The sequence below is a fragment of the Embiotoca jacksoni genome, unplaced genomic scaffold (assembly GCF_022577435.1).
Source record: "Embiotoca jacksoni isolate LCO1_2020_lvr unplaced genomic scaffold, fEmbJac1.0.p SCAF_7, whole genome shotgun sequence".
In the NCBI taxonomy this organism is placed as follows: domain Eukaryota; kingdom Metazoa; phylum Chordata; class Actinopteri; family Embiotocidae; genus Embiotoca; species Embiotoca jacksoni.
Window position 1 is genome coordinate 10,099,727 of NW_027185425.1, and position 18,882 is coordinate 10,118,608.

Sequence of the window (18,882 nt, forward strand, 5' to 3'; positions counted from 1 at the left end):
TTGTCCTGAGGTCAGAGGGGACGGCATCCTGGGAAATGCCACTCCACAAAAATTGAACGCATCATCGGCTGAATTTGAGCGTTGAGGGCCGACTGGATCCACTCAGTGCCAAAAAGATTCACCCTACAGAACCAGTTTTTTTTGAGAATTTTCTCATACTTTTCCAGAAGAAAACTAGTACACAGCATTTTCTCTGTACAGACAACAGCCTTGTTATTTGTGGATAGTTATTATTCAAACATCTCAACAGAACACAGTCTGGTTTTGAGACCATGATTGTAAAAATACAAATTTAAAAAAAAAAAAAGTAGTTTCTATATCTGTCCCTCAGTGTGGACTAACAAACTGGCAGATTAACAAGGATTTACCCGCCTGCCTCAAAATGGAGGCTGGCATTACCTCAGGTCTGACAGTAGGATACCAGACAGACTTTCTGCCACTGGGACAGGACAGGAAAAAAAAAAAAACAAGCGGGGTTACATTCTGTCTCTTTTCTAGTTGAAATGCTTGTGAGGGGCAGAGAGAGGGCTGTAACGTGACATCAGCAGAATTTGTGTGACCTGGATAGTGAAACTCTGCTCTGAAATCGTACCCTAAAACAGGCCGTGGACTAACTAAACTGATAAAACGAGCGACCCATGCAGACGTTTATGACCAGTGACACGTGTGTGAGTTTAAGTCACACGGCATCCAGTAAATGTGAAGTGATGTGACGTAACATTCGGGCCGTGCTCAATGTGGTGAGAAAAAAAAAAAAAATCAATAATAACAAACATGGCTTGACAATGAAACACAAACAGTTAAAATAAAAGAAACATGTTGAGGATGCCGTGCAACCCTAGACATGCTTTAAAAATCTATGTTTGGTGCCGATTGTCCACACGTGTTGATTCAGATCTTATTGTGCAGCCTCTTTAGATATTGTCCTCATTTCATGCAGGGCCTCTGCTGCACGTGAATCAGATCACCAGGGATGATTTCATTCAATTTAATTGGGAATCGAGAAAAGGGACTTAAGGGGCTTAGGGAAAGCGATGAGTGGAAAAACTGGGGCAAACCACTGGATGGATGATGGGCAGCTTATACCTGAGGCCTCTGTAGGGAAGCAAAAAGAATAACATCTGAACATCTATTGGATTGATTTATTTCATCATAGCGTGCCGAGTGAGTGACGCTTTTCAGTTTTTCAGGCACAACATTGAGTGCATTCAAATCATTCTTTTATAGCTGATAACATTTGGTCAGATCTGCACCAAATGACCGTGAATGCACAGTCAAACTCATTTCAGGCCTTTAATATTTCAGAAAATATCTAAATTGGACGTTTTAAAGTTGCTACTAAAACAGGGTTGTTTTCAATATTTTGTGCAAAATGATACTTCTTTCACAGGCTGAGCAGTTCTAAACATGTCCAGCAGGCTGATGCACATCTCATTTGTTTTAATAAAGATGGGGATATTTTGTTGGCACTCATTTGCTGAAACGACGTAAACACATTGCTTTCTAAAAAAAAAAAATGACCCCGACACCCCGAATGTCACGTGATCAATGTGTGCTGTAGCGCACAGCTACTCCGACTGCGGACCCTGAAGGCGTATTTGAAAGGCTTGTGATCGTTCCTCAAGGTCTTCATCAATGGTCTTCATCAATGTTGTTTGCTCAGTTGTGAAGACGTTGAAACTTTCCATTATTTTGTGAAGTAGTGCTGCTTCTCGTCGCTCCGGTGTGACTATGGAGCATTACAAGGTCTTAAACAGTGTTCACCCACCTTCTAAACCGGCCTGCTACCGTTGAGCGTTACTGATCCGAGCGCTGCCACCGAGGGGTCCCAAAAAAGGCCGAAGTCAGCCTCATCCCGATGTCCATCCGCAGTTCCACACGACGGGATTAATCTACTTTCTCCACCTGCGCTTCCACACCGCCCTTCAGCAAGGCGCTCGACCCCCAAACAGCTGCAGCCCAGCAGATTTGTGGCTGACCTCTGACCTCTGTGGAAATCCAGAGCTGCGTAAAAGCGCCGCCACCTCCAGGGTGATTTAATCTCCTCATTCATCCCCCCCCCTCTACTCGCAGCCAACAAGTGTCCAGCGTAGACTCGTGTTGCTCAGCTGCTGCAGCGGATCCAACAGTCTGAGAACCGGCGCAGCATGTAAGCAGAGCACTTCTGACATCTTCATCTTAAAAGTCTCCAGAACTGTGAAGGAAAAAAGGATCTCGAGGAGATGGAACTGCTGGTGTTCTTTCAGAAACATCTTCAGGCAGTTTAATCGGACACTCAACTAACATGATCGCTTTTTAAAAATTGATCCGAGAAGCAAAAGATTTGGGAGGTTTAACTTGTAAAATTTGACTGTGGGTGTTGTTGCTTTTTTTATTTGACGTCAGCTAAAACATACAGCAGTGTTTACGGACTTTTCTTTTTTTTTAACTTTTTCTTTAAAAGCAAATGATGTTTTTTTTTTTTTTTTTTGTTCTGGCAAAAAAAAAAGAAAAAGTGAACCACTTTGTTCTTGGTTGACTGGACCGAATACGAGTACGTGTGACAGAACCATTCATCACCAACCAGCGAAGCCTTTAATGCCTCTGAAAGGAGTGTCCTTACTCGATTATAGTCAACAAGCAGCAGTTGATACAACCGCCAATCATCCCCAAAGCTTATGTAAGCGAGAAAAAAAAACCAAATAAATAAATAAAAAACATTCCCAAAGATCAGCAGTTGCATAATTTTGACATCCCGATGGATCACGCAGAAAGTGATAATCCTGTTGTCATGGCTTGTTACACAAGCCTCTGAAGAAACGTCGGTTGTAAATGTAGTTTTCCGAGCCGTTTCCGTTCGGATTTGTTTTCGTGCTGTACATATCTCGACAGAAACAAAACTTGCACATGTCAACGCGGTAACGTGAGAAAAATATTATAAAGGGCATGGGGTCCTCTCTTTTGGACGCTTGCGGGATTCCCACGCTTGTCTGGACAGGCCAGCTCCATAGATGAGAAATGAAACGACAGCAGCATTTTTCTGTTGACACCGACTTTATTTATAACAACGGGGTGGGGGAACAGCTCTACTGAGGCTGCTGCTGCTGATCCGGCATGCTCCTGATGATGTCGGAATCACCTGGGGAGGAAAAGACGAGCACAGTCAGTGGATTCAAAGGACTACGGCCTCATAATTCGCCGCAAAGACGTACAACCGCGTCGCCTGCGCGGTCACATTTTAAAATGCGCTCGACAAGTAAATAAACAATGTCGACATTAGGAGGGCAAATGACCCCAAAGGAGCATTCGTGAACTGAACGGAGAGCGCCGCAAGTTCAACGAAACGCTCCGACGAGCTCTCATCCAGCGAACCACCAGTCCTGAACTGGACCGCTTTCGGTGAGCACGTCCAACAGACGCAGAAATTCACACAAAAGGAAACCAAATACAAGCAAACAGTTTGCAGGCATTTCTGTCGAGCTCTGTAGAAGATCAACTCTTTATCTCTTTACTATAAAAAGGACATTGACTGTGTGAGGTTACGCTATAGTTAACTGTTCAGAACGGGTCAATACTTTCTGCACTTTGGCAAAACAAGAAAGAAAAGTGCATTCAATACAATTCAATATTTAAAAAAAAAAACATACACACCACAGAATTCATTTTACACGTTTCTTATATTAATAGCTCTCCTTACACCGCTGGATCATTATTTTAGGTGTTTAATGTCATCATCTTAGTACTACATAACTTCTCGTTGAGCAGGTTCAAGGGACAGAAATACACGTTGCCATCATGAATCAGTGAAGCGAAATCGTTGTGTCTGAAAACTTTGCTGATCTGTGACTTGAAGGAGCTCATTTCTGTCGAGGCATACATTTTGCTACCAGGCAGTGACGGGCACAAGCTTGTCTCAGAAACGTCCCGTTAAATATTTAATCCCACAGCATTAATACAACTGAATTACCCTCTGAAGAGCAATGAAATAGTCTTAATGTTTGTAGCATTCGATCGCCTGCACCAGACAGGGTACAAAACCAGGGCAGGTACTCACCAGGGTCAATGATGGCCAGTGTGCACACCCTGTAGTATTTACCGCAGGCTGTGCCAAGCTCAATGTTGTTTCCACTGTAGTGGTGGACACCAGTCTTGGCCAGCATAGCATAGTACTCGATCTCAGATTTCCTGGACACAAAGAGAGAGGAAGGCAAAAGTTTAGTCAAAGCAGCAGGCGCTAAGCAAATACAGTAAAAAAGAAAAGGGCCAGACTTTAATGTGTCAACAAGTTGTTGTTTTTTTCCCCTCGACGCTCCAACACCCGAGTCTACCGACTAAAAGACACTTCCGTCGCTGTATTTAACCATTTGTGTTGATGCTGTAATTCCACTGATCACTGCGTAACCAGACAATCTTGCACACCTAGCTGTGGTTCAAAATGCAGTGAGCTTAAACATTTTGGAAAAAAAAAAAAGCAGGCAAGTTTTGAGTTTCTGAATCATGACATGCACGTTGCACAATGCGAAAGCCAGTTAAATATATGGAGTACAGTCAAAGCGGGAGACGTGCACCTGGTTGGTTCACTTGCGCATAATCTTGGGCTTTTTATGAATTGGTCCGTAGCGAGGTAGGTCACTTTTCAGTCAAATTATGAACTTGTACAAAAAGTGTGTGTTCCAACACTTGAATACAATGGTTGATCCAAAAATAAAATTTAAAAAAAAGATGCCGAGAGGGCACGGAGCAGCTATAACCTTTGTGTGCAAGTATCGCAGTTACGTCACTTGCTCAGCACCAGCAGTGGAGTTGCAAATATTTTTGTGACCACTGGTACATATGGGCATTAAGGATTTCTCGGTGGACTTTAGCAGAGGGCGCGCATTAAAATATGGTGTCAAACTCAGGAAATTGGCAGCACAGACCCTCAAAACACAAGAAAAAGTCTCACGGCGATGAGCTGGGCCAGATGTTTTGAGTGACATTCAAGGTATATATAACAGGGGGAGACTGAAGACAACAGGTCAGGTCAGGGGCCGCAACCAGCTGGATTTTCTTTTGACATTTGAATTCTTGACACTCCCATGTAAAACAACAATAATTACACGCGAAATCTCATCATCCTCATGTACCTCAGGGCAGGACAGTTGTTGGCCAGGATAACCAGCTTGGCTTTTCCCTGACGGATCATCTTTTGTGACTGCTTGTAGCCCAGGACGTATTTCCCACTCTTCATCACCAGCTGGAGACGAGAGTTGATGGACTCCATGGACTTTTTCTGAATGAACAAGAGACATCATACTCAAAAGTCAGCGACAGCAGACGGGGGGGGGGCAAACGAGGCCCACGCGCACCACGTAAAACCTTGAATTATAGCGGAAAATATAAACAACCACGAGGTCAGCACGTTTACTTAGTTTATGTCTCTTTGTGAGAAATGTTATGTCTCGAGTCAAATGAATAGGCTAAATCGGAGATGTTTAAGCTCTCGGGGCCCTGAAACGCGTCTCCACGTGAAGCAGCGGAGAGACGCGTGTGCTCCGGGCCCGTGCCCGACGACACTCACCGTCTTCTTTGCGGCCACCATGTTTGCGGTTTAGTCCAGAGACCGGCCAACCTGCGGGCAAAGGGAGAGGACTTGTCAAACGAAGACAAAAACGTGGAAAATATTTAGAAAATGACGGATTTTTTATCGAGAAACTCGGAGCGCGTCTTACTGTGAGTTTAGTCCAATATGGCCTCGGAGAGAAAGGAAGTCCCGTCGTACACTGCGGCGGTATCAGGCGGGCGAGTCTGCGCACACGAGTTCTGCGCAGCAGAGTGGATGCCGATGGTTTATCTCTCTCTTTTTTTTTTTTTCTGCCGCTTCTCCAAAAAAACATATTCAGTAACAAAACCCTCATATGTTTGAAACGTAGTTTAATTATACACTAAATTAAAGCTAATTTGATCGTTTCAAATATTTAATTGCATGTAAATTTGAAGTGCTTTAAATTAAAGAGGTATTTAACAGAAGCCAATGGTAGCCATACAACAAAATAAAATTACTTTTTAAGGTACTGCATTCAAAAACATACTCAAGTAAAGGGATAGATAAGGCCGTATTCAGGGACTATTTCATTACCTATTACAACAGTATTTATACATAAACGTGTTGGAATAATTTGATGGTGATTCGGTTGAAATCATGTTTACATCTTCGCATAATGTTGGGTGGTGGGTAGTAATTGTAATTGTAGAGTAATTGTTATTTTTACATAATTTCTTTGACAAATGTCAGTAATTTTACTTTGGGCAAATTTAATTTTGGTTCAGTTCTACTGGAGACTAGTGTTAACGCTGCTGTTTGCTCAAGGGCAGATCGGCAGCAGATAGCTATTTGTTGGTTTGGCGTTAACGTCGCGCAATTGGTTCATTTTCACCGCCCCAAAAGGTGGCCGCTGCACACCGGCTGAATAATGTATTTTTGTCCCTGCGCCAGCCTCATGGAAACAGCCTAAGTTACAGCACACAACAAAAGCCCACATTTCACCAGCGTCTCCAACTGTTTCTTCCAACCACAACACCATCTCCTGAATACGTTTATTGGAACAAGTATGCGCAATTACGCACGGGACTAGAGGAATCCAAAAGGCGGGCTGTCTTTTTGTTTCTCCCCTAGGGGGTTTACCTTCTCTCCATTTACAGGGACGATATATATGAACGACGTTGTCAGTGCAGCCAAAGTCTGTCCTCACCTCTTAACTCATCCAGTCCTCTATGTGCACAGGGCAGGATGGGATGCTCCACCAGTTCCCAAACTTCAGCAGTAGATACGACTCGACCTGGTGCGAAGCCCGAAGAGAGCAACGGAGCCAGCACTACCGGTGAGGCAACCAAACCTCGACACTATAGTAGGCTATATTATATGATAAGCATGAGATCTGGGCTCTAAGTGCGGCTTGGTGACATTCATTGGAAGTTAAGTGGTCGAACAGAATATTACATGAATCAGTTGCTCAAAATGATGCTGTCAAAGTGCTATGTTGTCATAAGTTCATTGGAAATGAAGCTATCCAATCCAAAAATATTGTACAATCCTGTAGTTTCATTTGCATGTGAAAAGTAATTATATTTGCTGTGTATTTACTTCGAAATCTTGGTAATTTCTCCACTGAAATCAAATGTATTAATCAAAATACTTTTAATAATGATTTTTATTTCAATGTTTGCTATATATAGCTGCATAGCATGCTGTTGGAAATGGTGTCATGTTGAAAGTTCACTGCTGTCTCCATATAGAGTGGCGTCATCCATTTATTATACCGTAGTGCACCTTGTTCTGCTAAGGACAACAAGGTCCAAATGCAAATCGCTACCTATTTAGACTGTGTGTCTGGGTACAGTATCTAGTGTCTTTATTTTTAATGAGTCGCAGCTCACAGTGACAGGATGAGAAAGTTTATTGTCATTATTTAACAGTGGTTTCTGGCTCTGGATACCCCGAGAGAGACAGAAGACATGAAAGCAGATTTGGTGACAGTCTACGGTTTCAATAGGAAATAGAGAAGCCACTTTGGACACTCCTTTGTTGTAGTGGGTCAGAAACGGCCCGGCTGGGGTGCAAAGTAGCACACGTTTCAAGGTAAAACACCAACACTGGATCCCGTATTTTCATTTTCCTTCGTAAAGAAAAAGTGTGGGCTTCTAAATTCCACTCAAATGTACTTTTGACCAAATCTGTGTTGTATTTCAACACAGAAAATGTGACTTTGTAGTGCTACCAGCTTAGGCATTCTTTGACACACTTTGATCTATTTATTTTCACAGAATAAATCGGTAAAAAGTCAGTAAAAGATTCACCAAGTGGGACCCCCTCTGAGCTAGTGTCTCCCGCTATCCTTGCAGGCCTATCAGTGCCATTCAATTTTGGTTGAAATGGTTAGACTTAGAGTGATAGGGAGCTGAAAACTGCTGCTGACCCCACTAAAGTGTGGATATATTAATTTTGACCTCTGAGGTCCTTCGAGAGGTGACAAGTAAAGACATATTTGCTCAAATAGTATCGCAGTTTTGTTTTTAACTGATGATGCTGCGGCTGCAGACTTTCTCTTAGCTGAATGACATTCAGCAGCGATGTGTTCATGTTATCGACGTCTGAGAGGTCAGATGGAAATCTGTCAGGATGTCCTAGAATTTTTGCATTCAGCTCATTTACTTCAGTGGATGCCACTTGTTACACCCAAGACAGAAGAAGGATGATATATACACACCCAAAGTCGACTCATTTAAAAGACGCATCAGTTTAAATCAGTCATTTGTTTACTTGCTGCAAGTTAAGAACATTGAAAGCTGAGAGTCAAAACTTATGATCCATGCAAATAACTACAATGCAAATCCTTCGGAAAAAAAGTCTGCCAGGAAGTTATACGCAATATCACTAAACACGCAACAACCTGCCCTGTCTGAGGCTGTTAAAGTTTATTAACAACCATCTACAAAACATTAACTCTTGTTTCCACTGACGTGTGAGCGGAGATCTCTTTGTGCTATTATTTTACTTTATACCCAAAATCATTGGAAGGTAGCGGCATATATTTTTACTGATATTTCCAGGGGGAACGATTGATTAAATCCATGTCAGATTTCCAGGAATTCGTGCGGATTCTTTTTGCTCTGCTACATTTGGATTAAAGTGAAGGCTTTGCATAGTCCAGTGGTCAGAGACTGGATTTCAATCCAAGTGTTTCACTTTAGTCTCATCCTCAAATTCTGAAAATCGAAATATTCATTTTTTTCATTTTGTTAAAAATACGATTGTGTTTTTACCAAAGATAGTTGTCCAAAGAAATGCATTCTGACAATCACAGTATAATAAATAGAAACCGTCTGTCAGTGTGGCATTCCACCGCTAACATAACAGTAATGCAGACTGGTTGTAGATTAACTCTCCCCTCTGGTTTTGGATTGAGTTGATTATGTAACCATAATGTCACACACAAAGTAAACAAAAAAAAAAAAGAAAAACCAGAGAGCACAGTGCCCAAACTCTCTATTTCAATAATGAAAGTATTTGTTTTCGGACACTAACCGGGCAGGGTCTGTGTGCGTTTGTTTGTGTAGGCCTACAGTCACCAAAAAACGACCATGAGCGAAAGTGCTGTTACCGTCCTGTGTAGTTGTAGATTGAAACACTGGTAGGCTGAAATGGTAGACTTAAACTTTTCAGATTTATTTAAATATACCTATAAACCAAAGAATTCTGAATAGTCAAATTAGGTGCACATTTACCATATGAAACCCTTGTGAAATTAGATAAGACTAAAAGATGAGTAAAATACAGTAAATCAGAAAAGATAATGAAGACACTATTGGACCTTGAAGTAAATTGTTTATTTATTGTCCATAAACTGCTTGAGTGTTGTTTCAATATTGTGCTCTGCCGATGCTTGTGTTCCCCACAGGGGCGGCCAACGAGACTGGCAAAGTAGCTGAGGACAGTGAAACTATTCCGGACCAGACACCTGCCGAGGGCTCCGCTGCTAAGCCTGAAGATGAACCTACTGCAGCTGCCACATCTGCTGATAGCACCTCTGCAAATCCACCAGCAGGAGAGGAGTCTCAGCCTGCAGCAGCCAACCCATCTGCAGAGGCAGCAGCTGCACCCGCAGACACGGCTGCACCCGCAGAAACAGCTGCACCCGCAGACGCAGCTGCACCCGAAGAAACAGCTGCACCCGCAGACACAGCTGCACCCGAAGAAACAGCTGCACCCGCAGACGCAGCTGCACCCGAAGAAACAGCTGCACCCGCAGACGCAGCTGCACCCGAAGAAACAGCTGCACCCGCAGAAACAGCTGCACCTGAGGAGGCACCAGCACCTGAGGAGGCACCAGCACCTGAGGAGGCACCAGCACCTGAGGAGGCACCAGCAGCAGCAGCAGACAGCACTGCTGAGACAGCAGCAAACTCCTCAGAGGCTGGAGCTGCAGCTCCAGAGACAGGTAGGTCAGAGTTCAAAACAGCATAGAGACTTCATTATATTGGTACATATTTTTAGGACTCTCCAATATTTTGCTAGAACGTGAGCTTTCGACAAAGATATTCAAATTTGGAGTCAGTTATAATTCATTCACTGGGGTTTGGAGATTTTTCTCTGAAACTAGTCACCACGATAGTCACAAATTCCATGTGTCCCAACGGGGGAAGGGGAATTTATAAAGGAGAAAATCTACAATGTTGTCATTGAGCATCAATAACCTGAGCCTCAAGAACATGGGATGCCACACCAACCAGGTACACAATGTCTCTTCCGCCTTTCCCTTGATACTCCCCAGTCCCTCTACAATAACAGTAACCAACTGGTATCCAACAACACTCAGGCATGACTTTGGCTTTTAATGAACACACCGGGGTGGCCATAGGAATGTGTTACCATTATTCACACCTCTAATTTTTTTAGTCAGTATTAAAAAATGTCTCCATATTGCACTTGTGTTCAGTTTACTTCATCAGGCTGTAAGGGTTAATGAACTATTTAATTTCTTTATTTCATTTGATTCTCATTTGTGGTCACAAAGGAGGCTTTTCGTTCATGTTTGATTGATTTTGAGCATCGCCTAAAAGTTAATCTCTGATATGTACTTCCTCATGGCAGCATGTACATGAAAGGTACATGAAGTGTGGGTTTGTACAGTCATGCATGAATAGCCTGTTGATTAATAACTATTGTTAGATGAGGCTGTAGCTCTTGCACAATTTAACTTTATAGTTTTGTTTTTAGTCACAGAAGAAGTTTTCGGTACCTTAGGAGCTGTCACTTAGGATTTGTTACCTGCTGGCCCAGGATCAGCTGGGGCAGCAAGTTTAAACGTTTTAAATGTTAGTGAATGCAAATGGTCTGACACTATTTGATGTTATCAAGAGGATACTTGTAAAGTTTTAATTTACATTTTTGTTGTATTCTCTGGAGAAACAGTGCTCCCAGCGCTGTGGTTTCAGGGGAATATGCAAAATTCCAGTTTAGTGAGAGCAGCACAACAATCTCTGCTCTAATTCTAAGAGAGCAAGTCAGAGCGACCGCAGGTCAGCGCTGTAATAATCTCTTTAAATGATTATGTGTACGTGGAAGTGCTCCACAGGGAGCTGCATGACATTACATCCGCTGATATCAGTTCATCTCGGGCTTCATGACTCAAATGACAAGCAGCCAACAGGTGCACGAGGGCAGCTCTAATGCAGAGTATCTGCCACTGTAATACAGGCCATTAAATAAAAGTGGACAAGGTACCAAGGCTTAAATGTGAGATGTTATTTCTCCGTCATCATGGTGTGCACATACCGTCAATGAGGCTGGAAGCTGTGAGACTCTGTACATCTTCTGCCTGGATGCTTGAACTTTCGAACTTAACTGTAGGGATTTATTTCTGTAGATGTCCTGCTTGCTTCTTTACTTTTATACATCCTTGTTTCAAAACTCATCAGAAGTTTATTTTTTGAGATGTTTCTGCTATTCACTCCCTCTATGAAGAGTGTATATGAGGTGATGTTGCTTCTGAGACAAGCTGATTGTAAAATCAACCGATCATCGGCAATTAACTTCAGGAAAATTGTTTTAAATTCCATCCAGTGATCCAGTGTATAAAGAGAAAGCAGACAGAGAAGTAGAGGCTGTTTCTAACTGATTATATGACAACCTTACTCTTAATTAGCTTTAAACAACATTACACTAAATTTATCTAAAGAAATACATACATGAAAATGTTTTTCACCTAATTTAGTAACAAAACAGCCCGAGATCTTTGAGACCTGTGTCTTAACTTGATCTTGACCCCCTTTGGTCTCCACCTTGACTCATCCTCAGTTCAAACTTGACCACAGGTCTGTTTTGATACTGTGTTGTTTTTTTTGTTGCCAAAACTTTGTTGTCAACGTGGTCTCATTAAGGTGCAATCCGAGTCAACAGAGAAATTAGAGCAAGCCAACACGTATAGGGCTTCCACTGGCGACAGGCGATGTCAGGCCGGCTGAGCCACCCTGCCTCCATTTCACAGCCAATGGAGAGAGAGAGAGGATAGAGTGTCACAGACAGAGCAGCTCATCCACTGTCAGTGGTTGATTTTAGGATTGGCTCGTTGCAAGTAATCTGCCATCACGAAGCTCCGAGGGGAAACTGGAAATGAAACGAACGACCGCGTGCTGTTTCACGCGTCGTTATTGAGGTTTCACACCTTGACGTTAAATGGTGCTACAGGCTGAATAATGAACAGTTCTGCTGTTTTGCAAACTCAATCCAATTCTGCAAGATGTGTTCTTAAAGGGTCAGTTCACCCACATTACAAGCGAAGTGAATGAAAAAAAAATATATATATATATATATATAGCAAATGCCTTTAAACAAGATGTGTGGAACCATGCTTTGAGGTGCTGTTGTAGTTAGACACTGGTTTTAAACACTAATGCTAACTGCGTAATAGTTATTGTGTTCAACGTCTTAACATGCTAACATTTTCTAATAAGAGCTTAACACAAAGTTTTACAAATGTTAAGTCGTAAACCAAAACATTGGACAAATTAAAAACGTTACCGTGCTAGTTAAACTAGAACTACCACCTCATTATTGAATGCCTCTGCAACATTCAACGAAGGAGCGCGGAGAGCGCAGTAACCCCCTTTTGGGCCACCAGGTGAACTCAACTTAAATGTGACTGTTTGTCGTTTTACATGCACCATTGTCATTGTCCGTGTTTCTAAAAGGAAACCCAGAGGCCACAGCGACTGAGTCAGAGCCCAAAACAGAGGAGGCACCAGGTGAGCAGGGCTGCAGTTTTCTCTTTATCACGTGAGCCACAAAACAAAATCTTTCTGACACGTCTTCCTTCTTTGTGTCTCCAGCGCCCAGTGAGTGAAGTGCAACAATGAACGACTGCGCAGATGAGTTCGTTGCAAGTGTCCCACTTTGTGTGTGTGTGCATGAGTGAAAGTGTGTGTGTGTGTGTGTGTGTCTGTGTGTGAAAGACATCACCTTGTTGCCAAGATGCAGACCCTGTGGTAACCACTTTCAGTCAGGGTCCTCAGTCACCACTGTGCCTTTTTTTTCCCCCTTCTTGATGGTGTATGGCTTGTTTTTAACTTGCATTCTGTACATAGACTTCTAGTGGGAGTGTTTATTTTCATAGGATGCAATTATTTGGGAGAAGTTTAGATCATCAGCAGGAATGTATTATCTGTATAGAAATTTATATTAGCACCACATGTCTTTAATCTAACTTGAACCCGAGTCCGCTCCGAACTCGTATGCAAAAAGAAAAACATAATTCTATGAAAACCAAAGCCAAAGTTTATCTGATTTATGAAACTATTTTCTTTTTGAGTAGGTGGCTTTCATTTTTATGACCATGTTTGTAATGAAGCTGCTCCTCTAAAGGTGCATTGAGTGCTATCCAGCTGATTTAAAAAAAAATAAATAAATAAAAAAAAAGTTTCAGATGAGCATGTATGAGATAAGAGCTTTTTCGTTGTTGTTGTTGTTTCTGATGTGTCATGATTTCTTTCTGGGAAGAAAACCCGAAATCTGTAATAAGCTAAGAACTGTCAAAAAAATAAAAAAGGCTACCTTGAAAATTTATGTCCTTTCTTTGATAACTTAAGTCACCATTCAGATATTTGACTGCATTTTTTTTTATTAATGAGAGCTGCTCTTATAAAAACATCTGTCAGTTTATCAGGAACAAAACAGAAGATGGGATACCAAACTGGAAACACCACTAAAGCATAGTCCGACTGCATCCTTACATTTTATTTCACGTACAGTTTGTCAGGTGTGAATTTACTATTAGCCACAAACCATTAAGTGCTGCTCTGTTGTGAAGAGTAAATATAAAAGTTTCCAGCGGTAGAGTGCTAAAACACTTCAGCAGCGCAGTCAACCAGCCACACGGAAGGTCAACAACATCCGAGTCTGGACTCTGTTGTGTCATTTAAACATACAGTAAGGCTTCGACTACAGCTAGAAGAACAATCGACATTTGGTTTGGCTACAGCTTGTTTGTGATGGGGCCGCCTAGTCATGAGTCAGAGAGAGGACCGAGAACAGCCACCGCCTCGATTTCCACCAGGCCACCCTGAAGAAAAAAAAAGGGGGAGGACATGAGGACAGCTTTTTGTTGTTGTTGTTTCTGATGTGTCATGATTTTTCTCTGGGAAGAAAACCTGAAATCTGTAATAAGCTAAGAACTGTCAAAAAAAAAATTTAAACGCAAGCATGTTGTTATTTGTCCCCTAAAGTGAGGCTGGTCCCCACAGAGCAATATTTCGTGTCGGCACGACAACAACATTTATTAAACCCAGCGGTGAAAACAGCTCCAAGTGCCAGATGGAAAATGCTTTTCGTGGATAAATGAGCATGCACCTGGAGACTGTGATTTTACACCACCCCCATGTGTATTGATGTGCACACTATAGAGTAAAGTAGATGCACTGTAGAGTACTGTAGTTCTAACACTGTGTAATAGTCTTGTTTGTACTTACTCTGGGGAGAGCAGCAACTTGATAGGCTGCTCTGGCAGGGAAATTACTGCTGAAAACTGGAGGGAAGATTTTCATTATATTTGCATCAGAAACACACTGACAAACTATCAATCGAATGAATCTCTGAATGGATCATTTTAACTTCTAATAATAGATATCAAAATGGTGTATAAACTGTAACTAGAGGCTTTATTGGTAATAGGACACTGACCACAGCAGAGTTTTAGTTGCCAGATTTAGAAAAAAATACATAATTCTGGAGTACAACAACAGTTGAGGGTGGATAAACAGATCTTTAAACAACATGAAAAGCCGAAGCTTATTGCTCATCAAAATAATTAAACTAGCAGTTTACCACTTACAGAGCTCCGTTATTATGCCTTATTAGGAAGTGAGGTAATGCTCAGGAAGAGATATAGTACAACACGTATATCTGCTTTTAAAAGACATTGTGTGGTGTTATTAGATGTAAATATACTTTCAAATGCTGAATAGTGGAGGCTAAAATACAGTTGAACTATTTTATGGTACCGTTACAACAAAACGTTTTCTTCTTGCCCATGCTGTCAAAACTTTGGCCATTAGCTGGAATTTACTTTAATGTGCGAGTCCAACTAGCAGCCAAGAAGTCAAAAGCCGTATGACAGTGACCACATGTCCTTCCTCTTACTGTATCGGGGTCAGGGAAAGTTTCCTGCCTGTAGTTCAGGCTTGAGTAGTGTCGGGAGTAAGGTGGATCTCAGGTTTGTACCCGAGTCAATGGCCTTCACAGCAATGCTTGCTGGGAGAGGTTGGGTTACACCCGTGTGTGCCTGCACAGCAGTGTCCATTTACAACTCAGTGGACGCTGCAGCTTCCATTACACCTGACTGTTGTGATCCGGGAGGAAATGCCTGGACTGAGCGAAGAGGCTGCATTCACACAGCAGAGGAAGAGCTGAGTGAGCCCGTCTGTCAGCAGCCATTTCCTGAGAGATGTCAGTGAAATATGAGGCACCGCATCTCTTCATGACCACAAAGGTACGGAGCCCGGAGTGTGCCACTGGAAAATCGACAAACTGTTAAAAGTGCTTTGTTAAAAGCCATTAACAGATTTAGCGTTGGATTTCATGTCAAATTTAGGTGGCACACAGTTTATACACGCACATTAAATCAGGAAACAAACATATTGAAAAATGGAATCCGACATATTACATCATAAAGCTACACTGAAAGCCAAGTAATCCCTTAAGAGAGAAATTTGTTTTGCTTTTAATTCCTCCCTCCACATAACACAGGCAGACATTAATAAATGCCTTGGTTGTGGATATTTTAGCACGCTGCTCACTTGATAATCCAACCTTTTCAATCACAGCTCCACTTCCACAGTAAACACTTTGTGGACAATTATTTTAGGTGTTTTTTTCAGGGGAAATGTCCTCATTCTGACCACAACAATGATGCTCATATAAAGTGGTTAATGTTTGGTATAGGGAACATGTCTGGCCACTGCTATGAGAGCAGCACTGATCATCTTGGTTCAGAGCTGCCCCCCTGTGGCAGTTTGTATGAATTAAGGAGATTATAATTCGAACTCAAAGATACCCCTCAAGGTTGTCTGTGGCAAGTTTACTCACTGTATCCAAAATTAAAACCAAACAAGATGAAGTGGCTTTAAGTGTTTCTGTTCCCCACCAGTGGAACAAACTTCCTGAATACTTGAGGTCTGCTAAAACCGTCAGCTCATTTAAATCAGGATTTAAAACTTGTTTGCTTGCTGAGGCTTTCCAGCTAATAAAAAAATGAAACCGCAATTCCAAATGTGTTGTACTTCCGTTATGCCTCTATGAAGCACTTTGAATTGCCCTGTGTATGGATGGTACTGTGTAATAAACCTGCTCTTCTCAAACAGAAGTAATTTGTGCATTTTTTAGGGACTACTTTCCGAAGCGGATTATTACTCATTTGTGTACCCTAGTAATGCACACGGCAATAGTTGTTGGTGGGGGTCGGGTTAATGCTCATTTTGCGGCTTTCATGGGCTCTGAAGGCAAAAATACTGAATATCACCAAGTTTATCCTTTACTGAGCATTGAAATGACCAATAAAGTATTGTCCTACATGTCTTGTAGACCTCGTTGACACCGTTGAAGTCATTTATATCCGCGAGCAGCACAGTCGTCTTCACCACTGTAATGAAAGAGTTTACTTGGTGTTAATGGTTAACATTAATATTCAAAATATGTGAAAGATGTAGGAAGAGGGTGAGTTACTGAGCAGCCCGATCGTAGGGGGATCTCACCGTTGCTGTAGTTGCAACCAGCAGCTTTGAGAATCTCTCCCATATTGACCAGAGCCTGAGGGACAAGAGAGAAAAAGAGCAATGACACAGAGGGGATCAATATTCAATCTCAGCTTTTACATTTCTATTTTGCAGATACTTTTAGCTTTAATAGCCAATCAGAAAAAGCCTGGGAAACATCCTGTTGTTTACCATCAGTGTGTTAATTTGCTCTCTGTTGTAAATATCTTTTAGTTTTAATTTTATTTCTTGTGTTTTGTGGCTGGAATTAGTCACAGTCAATTTCAATTTTCTCCAGCTGCACAACAATATTATGATATATCAATCATCCATGATGCAAGGACATTTGAATGGTTCTTGACACTTTAAAAGCCCAAATTAACGGCCACTTGTGTTATTATAATCTCAACAATGTTTCTTAATATCTTTAACCCCATTAGAGGGTAGTAGAACTGCTCTGTACACTGAGTTTACTGCTCCATAAAATGTTTTTTTTTTTTTTGGTGGAAACCGTGCACGGCACACGTCTGTACCTTTTACTGACACAACATGTCAGTTACTTCTTGGGAAATATGCAATAGAAGAGGCCAACAGGTAGATGTCAGATGGTGTCAGCACGTGTTGCAGTGTGATCAGTCGTCATTGTGTCTCTCCGAGTCTCACCTGTTTGGCCTGAGCCTGCACGCCTCCATCTACCAGCTGACTGGAGGCCACGTCCATCCCCAGCTGACCAGAGATGTACATGGTTCTGTCCACAACCACCGCCTGGCTGAGGACGACACACAAACAGACACACTACTTAGACCTGAAACATAAATATTGTTAAAAAAGTGTCATACAAAACACAAGACTTTAAAAGGCAGTTTCAATATCTAAATACAAATAATTGCTCATCGTGTTTCGATAAGAGAATCCCTTATATGATGTGGTTTAAACGAGGATACTTTCACACCGTTTCCCTACAAGCACAGTTCATGATAGTGCACTGCTCTGTGCTGTACATATTCGTGTATTAATAAAGATTTGAAACATACAACAGGTAGTTTACCTGATCCTACAAAAATCTGAAACTGACATCATCATTCTGATTTTATTTAATAATCTAAAACCATCCATCAACCACTGAAGAGGTTTAATTCCCCCCTCTAAATGCTAAACAGCTGAGTCAATTCTGTCTAACCTAACTCCACCCACTGGAAGTCAATTGGCCAGACCAGGAACACCCCTCCGTTCATGCAACTACACACCCTGAATTAAACAACAAAACAACCTTTGTGTCAGGTTATTTCAGGATTTATAATAACTTCGGTGATGTTTTATCAATTTATTTGAACACAAAACAATGCCTTTACCGACTTTTTGTAGATCCGGTTAATTGTAGTCCAAACTCTACATTTCACAGGACATCAATCCTTACCTGTATATCCCCTGTCTGACAGGGGCTTTTGGCGTGTAAGGTATTTGTCGACGAATAGTCGCCATTTCCAGCTTCCTGCCTGCCTGTCTGCTCCGCTCTGCTAAATGTTAATCTTTGGTACTTGTTTTTATGAGGTCAGGTCATGCAGGTGAGTTCATTGAACAGTAAGACCCGCCCCTGAACAAATGTCAGGCTGTCCTCGCGATTCATTCAAACATTTTGGCTTCTGCAGACCACGTGTGGTCGCTACAATAAGTTGCATGAGTAAAGTTGTCTCACCTGTATGGACCGATGGCAGCCGGGGCGGACGTGGTGTTAACGACCCTTCTGTTGAGCACAGACATGTTGTTCGGATTGGTTTTTTTGTTGTTGTTGTTTTTTTTTTAATCTTTCTGCACTGCGGTGACGCTGTGCATGAGTGAAAGAGGAGGTTGTGCAACAACTTGTGGCAGATGACGCAGTAAAATCTACCGTAAAATACCGTGAACGGGAGCAATAATATAGCAGACGGGACATCCGGGAACTTTGGCTTTGCAAAATGTCCCGCCCACTTTTTTTTTTTTTTCCCGGTTCACCGTTAACTTCTGTGCAGTATGTGGGATCGTTTTTTTCCCCGTAAACTGTCTATAAAAGTGGACTTTGGCCAAAATCCAAACTCGAGGCGTCATAAGGGCTGTTAACAACCCAATGGATGACGTCACTGT

The 18,882-nt window shown here is 41.9% G+C and overlaps 3 protein-coding genes across 4 annotated transcripts; 1 reads left to right on the forward strand and 2 right to left on the reverse strand.

Annotated features, from left to right (window-relative positions):
- Nucleotides 1–3,014: 3,014 nt before the first annotated feature.
- Nucleotides 3,015–5,764, reverse strand: rpl30 (ribosomal protein L30). Its single transcript, XM_069176418.1, has 5 exons — nucleotides 5,691–5,764; nucleotides 5,540–5,590; nucleotides 5,106–5,251; nucleotides 4,034–4,164; nucleotides 3,015–3,118 (listed from the first exon to the last, which is right to left on the reverse strand). Exons 2-5 carry the CDS (start codon nucleotides 5,558–5,560, stop codon nucleotides 3,066–3,068), a joined length of 351 nt encoding a protein of 116 aa, XP_069032519.1. The 5' UTR covers nucleotides 5,561–5,590; nucleotides 5,691–5,764; the 3' UTR covers nucleotides 3,015–3,065.
- A 925-nt stretch (nucleotides 5,765–6,689) lies between these two features.
- Nucleotides 6,690–12,923, forward strand: LOC138214652 (skin secretory protein xP2-like). The gene is made up of 4 exons (XM_069176417.1): nucleotides 6,690–6,839; nucleotides 9,417–9,956; nucleotides 12,709–12,762; nucleotides 12,847–12,923. The coding sequence occupies exons 1-4, from the start codon at nucleotides 6,749–6,751 to the stop codon at nucleotides 12,858–12,860; spliced, it is 699 nt and encodes a 232-aa protein (XP_069032518.1). The 5' UTR covers nucleotides 6,690–6,748; the 3' UTR covers nucleotides 12,861–12,923.
- An 812-nt stretch (nucleotides 12,924–13,735) lies between these two features.
- On the reverse strand, nucleotides 13,736–18,616 carry LOC138214654 (2-iminobutanoate/2-iminopropanoate deaminase-like). Of its 2 annotated transcripts, none has more exons than XM_069176420.1 (6): nucleotides 18,458–18,616; nucleotides 17,425–17,530; nucleotides 16,762–16,816; nucleotides 16,581–16,649; nucleotides 14,482–14,537; nucleotides 13,736–14,075 (listed from the first exon to the last, which is right to left on the reverse strand). In XM_069176420.1, exons 1-6 carry the CDS (start codon nucleotides 18,520–18,522, stop codon nucleotides 14,019–14,021), a joined length of 408 nt encoding a protein of 135 aa, XP_069032521.1. In that variant the 5' UTR covers nucleotides 18,523–18,616; the 3' UTR covers nucleotides 13,736–14,018. The 2 variants fall into 2 exon arrangements, with proteins under 2 accessions (XP_069032521.1, XP_069032520.1); XM_069176419.1 differs by lacking the exon at nucleotides 18,458–18,616 and adding an exon at nucleotides 18,179–18,284.
- Nucleotides 18,617–18,882: the final 266 nt, after the last annotated feature.

Bases quoted from the DNA above. Each gene is read 5' to 3' on its own strand.
- rpl30 (XM_069176418.1), bottom strand. From the start codon at position 5,560: ATGGTGGCCGCAAAGAAGACG. The intron at 5,252-5,539 runs GTGAGTGTCGTC...TTGTTCATTCAG, and splicing joins TGGTGGCCGCAAAGAAGACG to AAAAAGTCCATGGAGTCCAT. The intron at 3,119-4,033 runs GTGAGTACCTGC...TTTCCTCCCCAG, and splicing joins ACTGGCCATCATTGACCCTG to GTGATTCCGACATCATCAGG.
- LOC138214652 (XM_069176417.1), top strand. From the start codon at position 6,749: ATGGGATGCTCCACCAGTTCCCAAACTTCAGCAGTAGATACGACTCGA. The intron at 6,840-9,416 runs GTGAGGCAACCA...TGTTCCCCACAG, and splicing joins CAACGGAGCCAGCACTACCG to GGGCGGCCAACGAGACTGGC. The intron at 9,957-12,708 runs GTAGGTCAGAGT...TGTTTCTAAAAG, and splicing joins AGCTGCAGCTCCAGAGACAG to GAAACCCAGAGGCCACAGCG.
- LOC138214654 (XM_069176420.1), bottom strand. From the start codon at position 18,522: ATGTCTGTGCTCAACAGAAGGGTCGTTAACACCACGTCCGCCCCGGCT. The intron at 17,531-18,457 runs GTGAGACAACTT...TGTCGTCCTCAG, and splicing joins GCTGCCATCGGTCCATACAG to CCAGGCGGTGGTTGTGGACA. The intron at 14,538-16,580 runs GTAGGACAATAC...TCTTCCCTCCAG, and splicing joins CAACGAGGTCTACAAGACAT to TTTTCAGCAGTAATTTCCCT.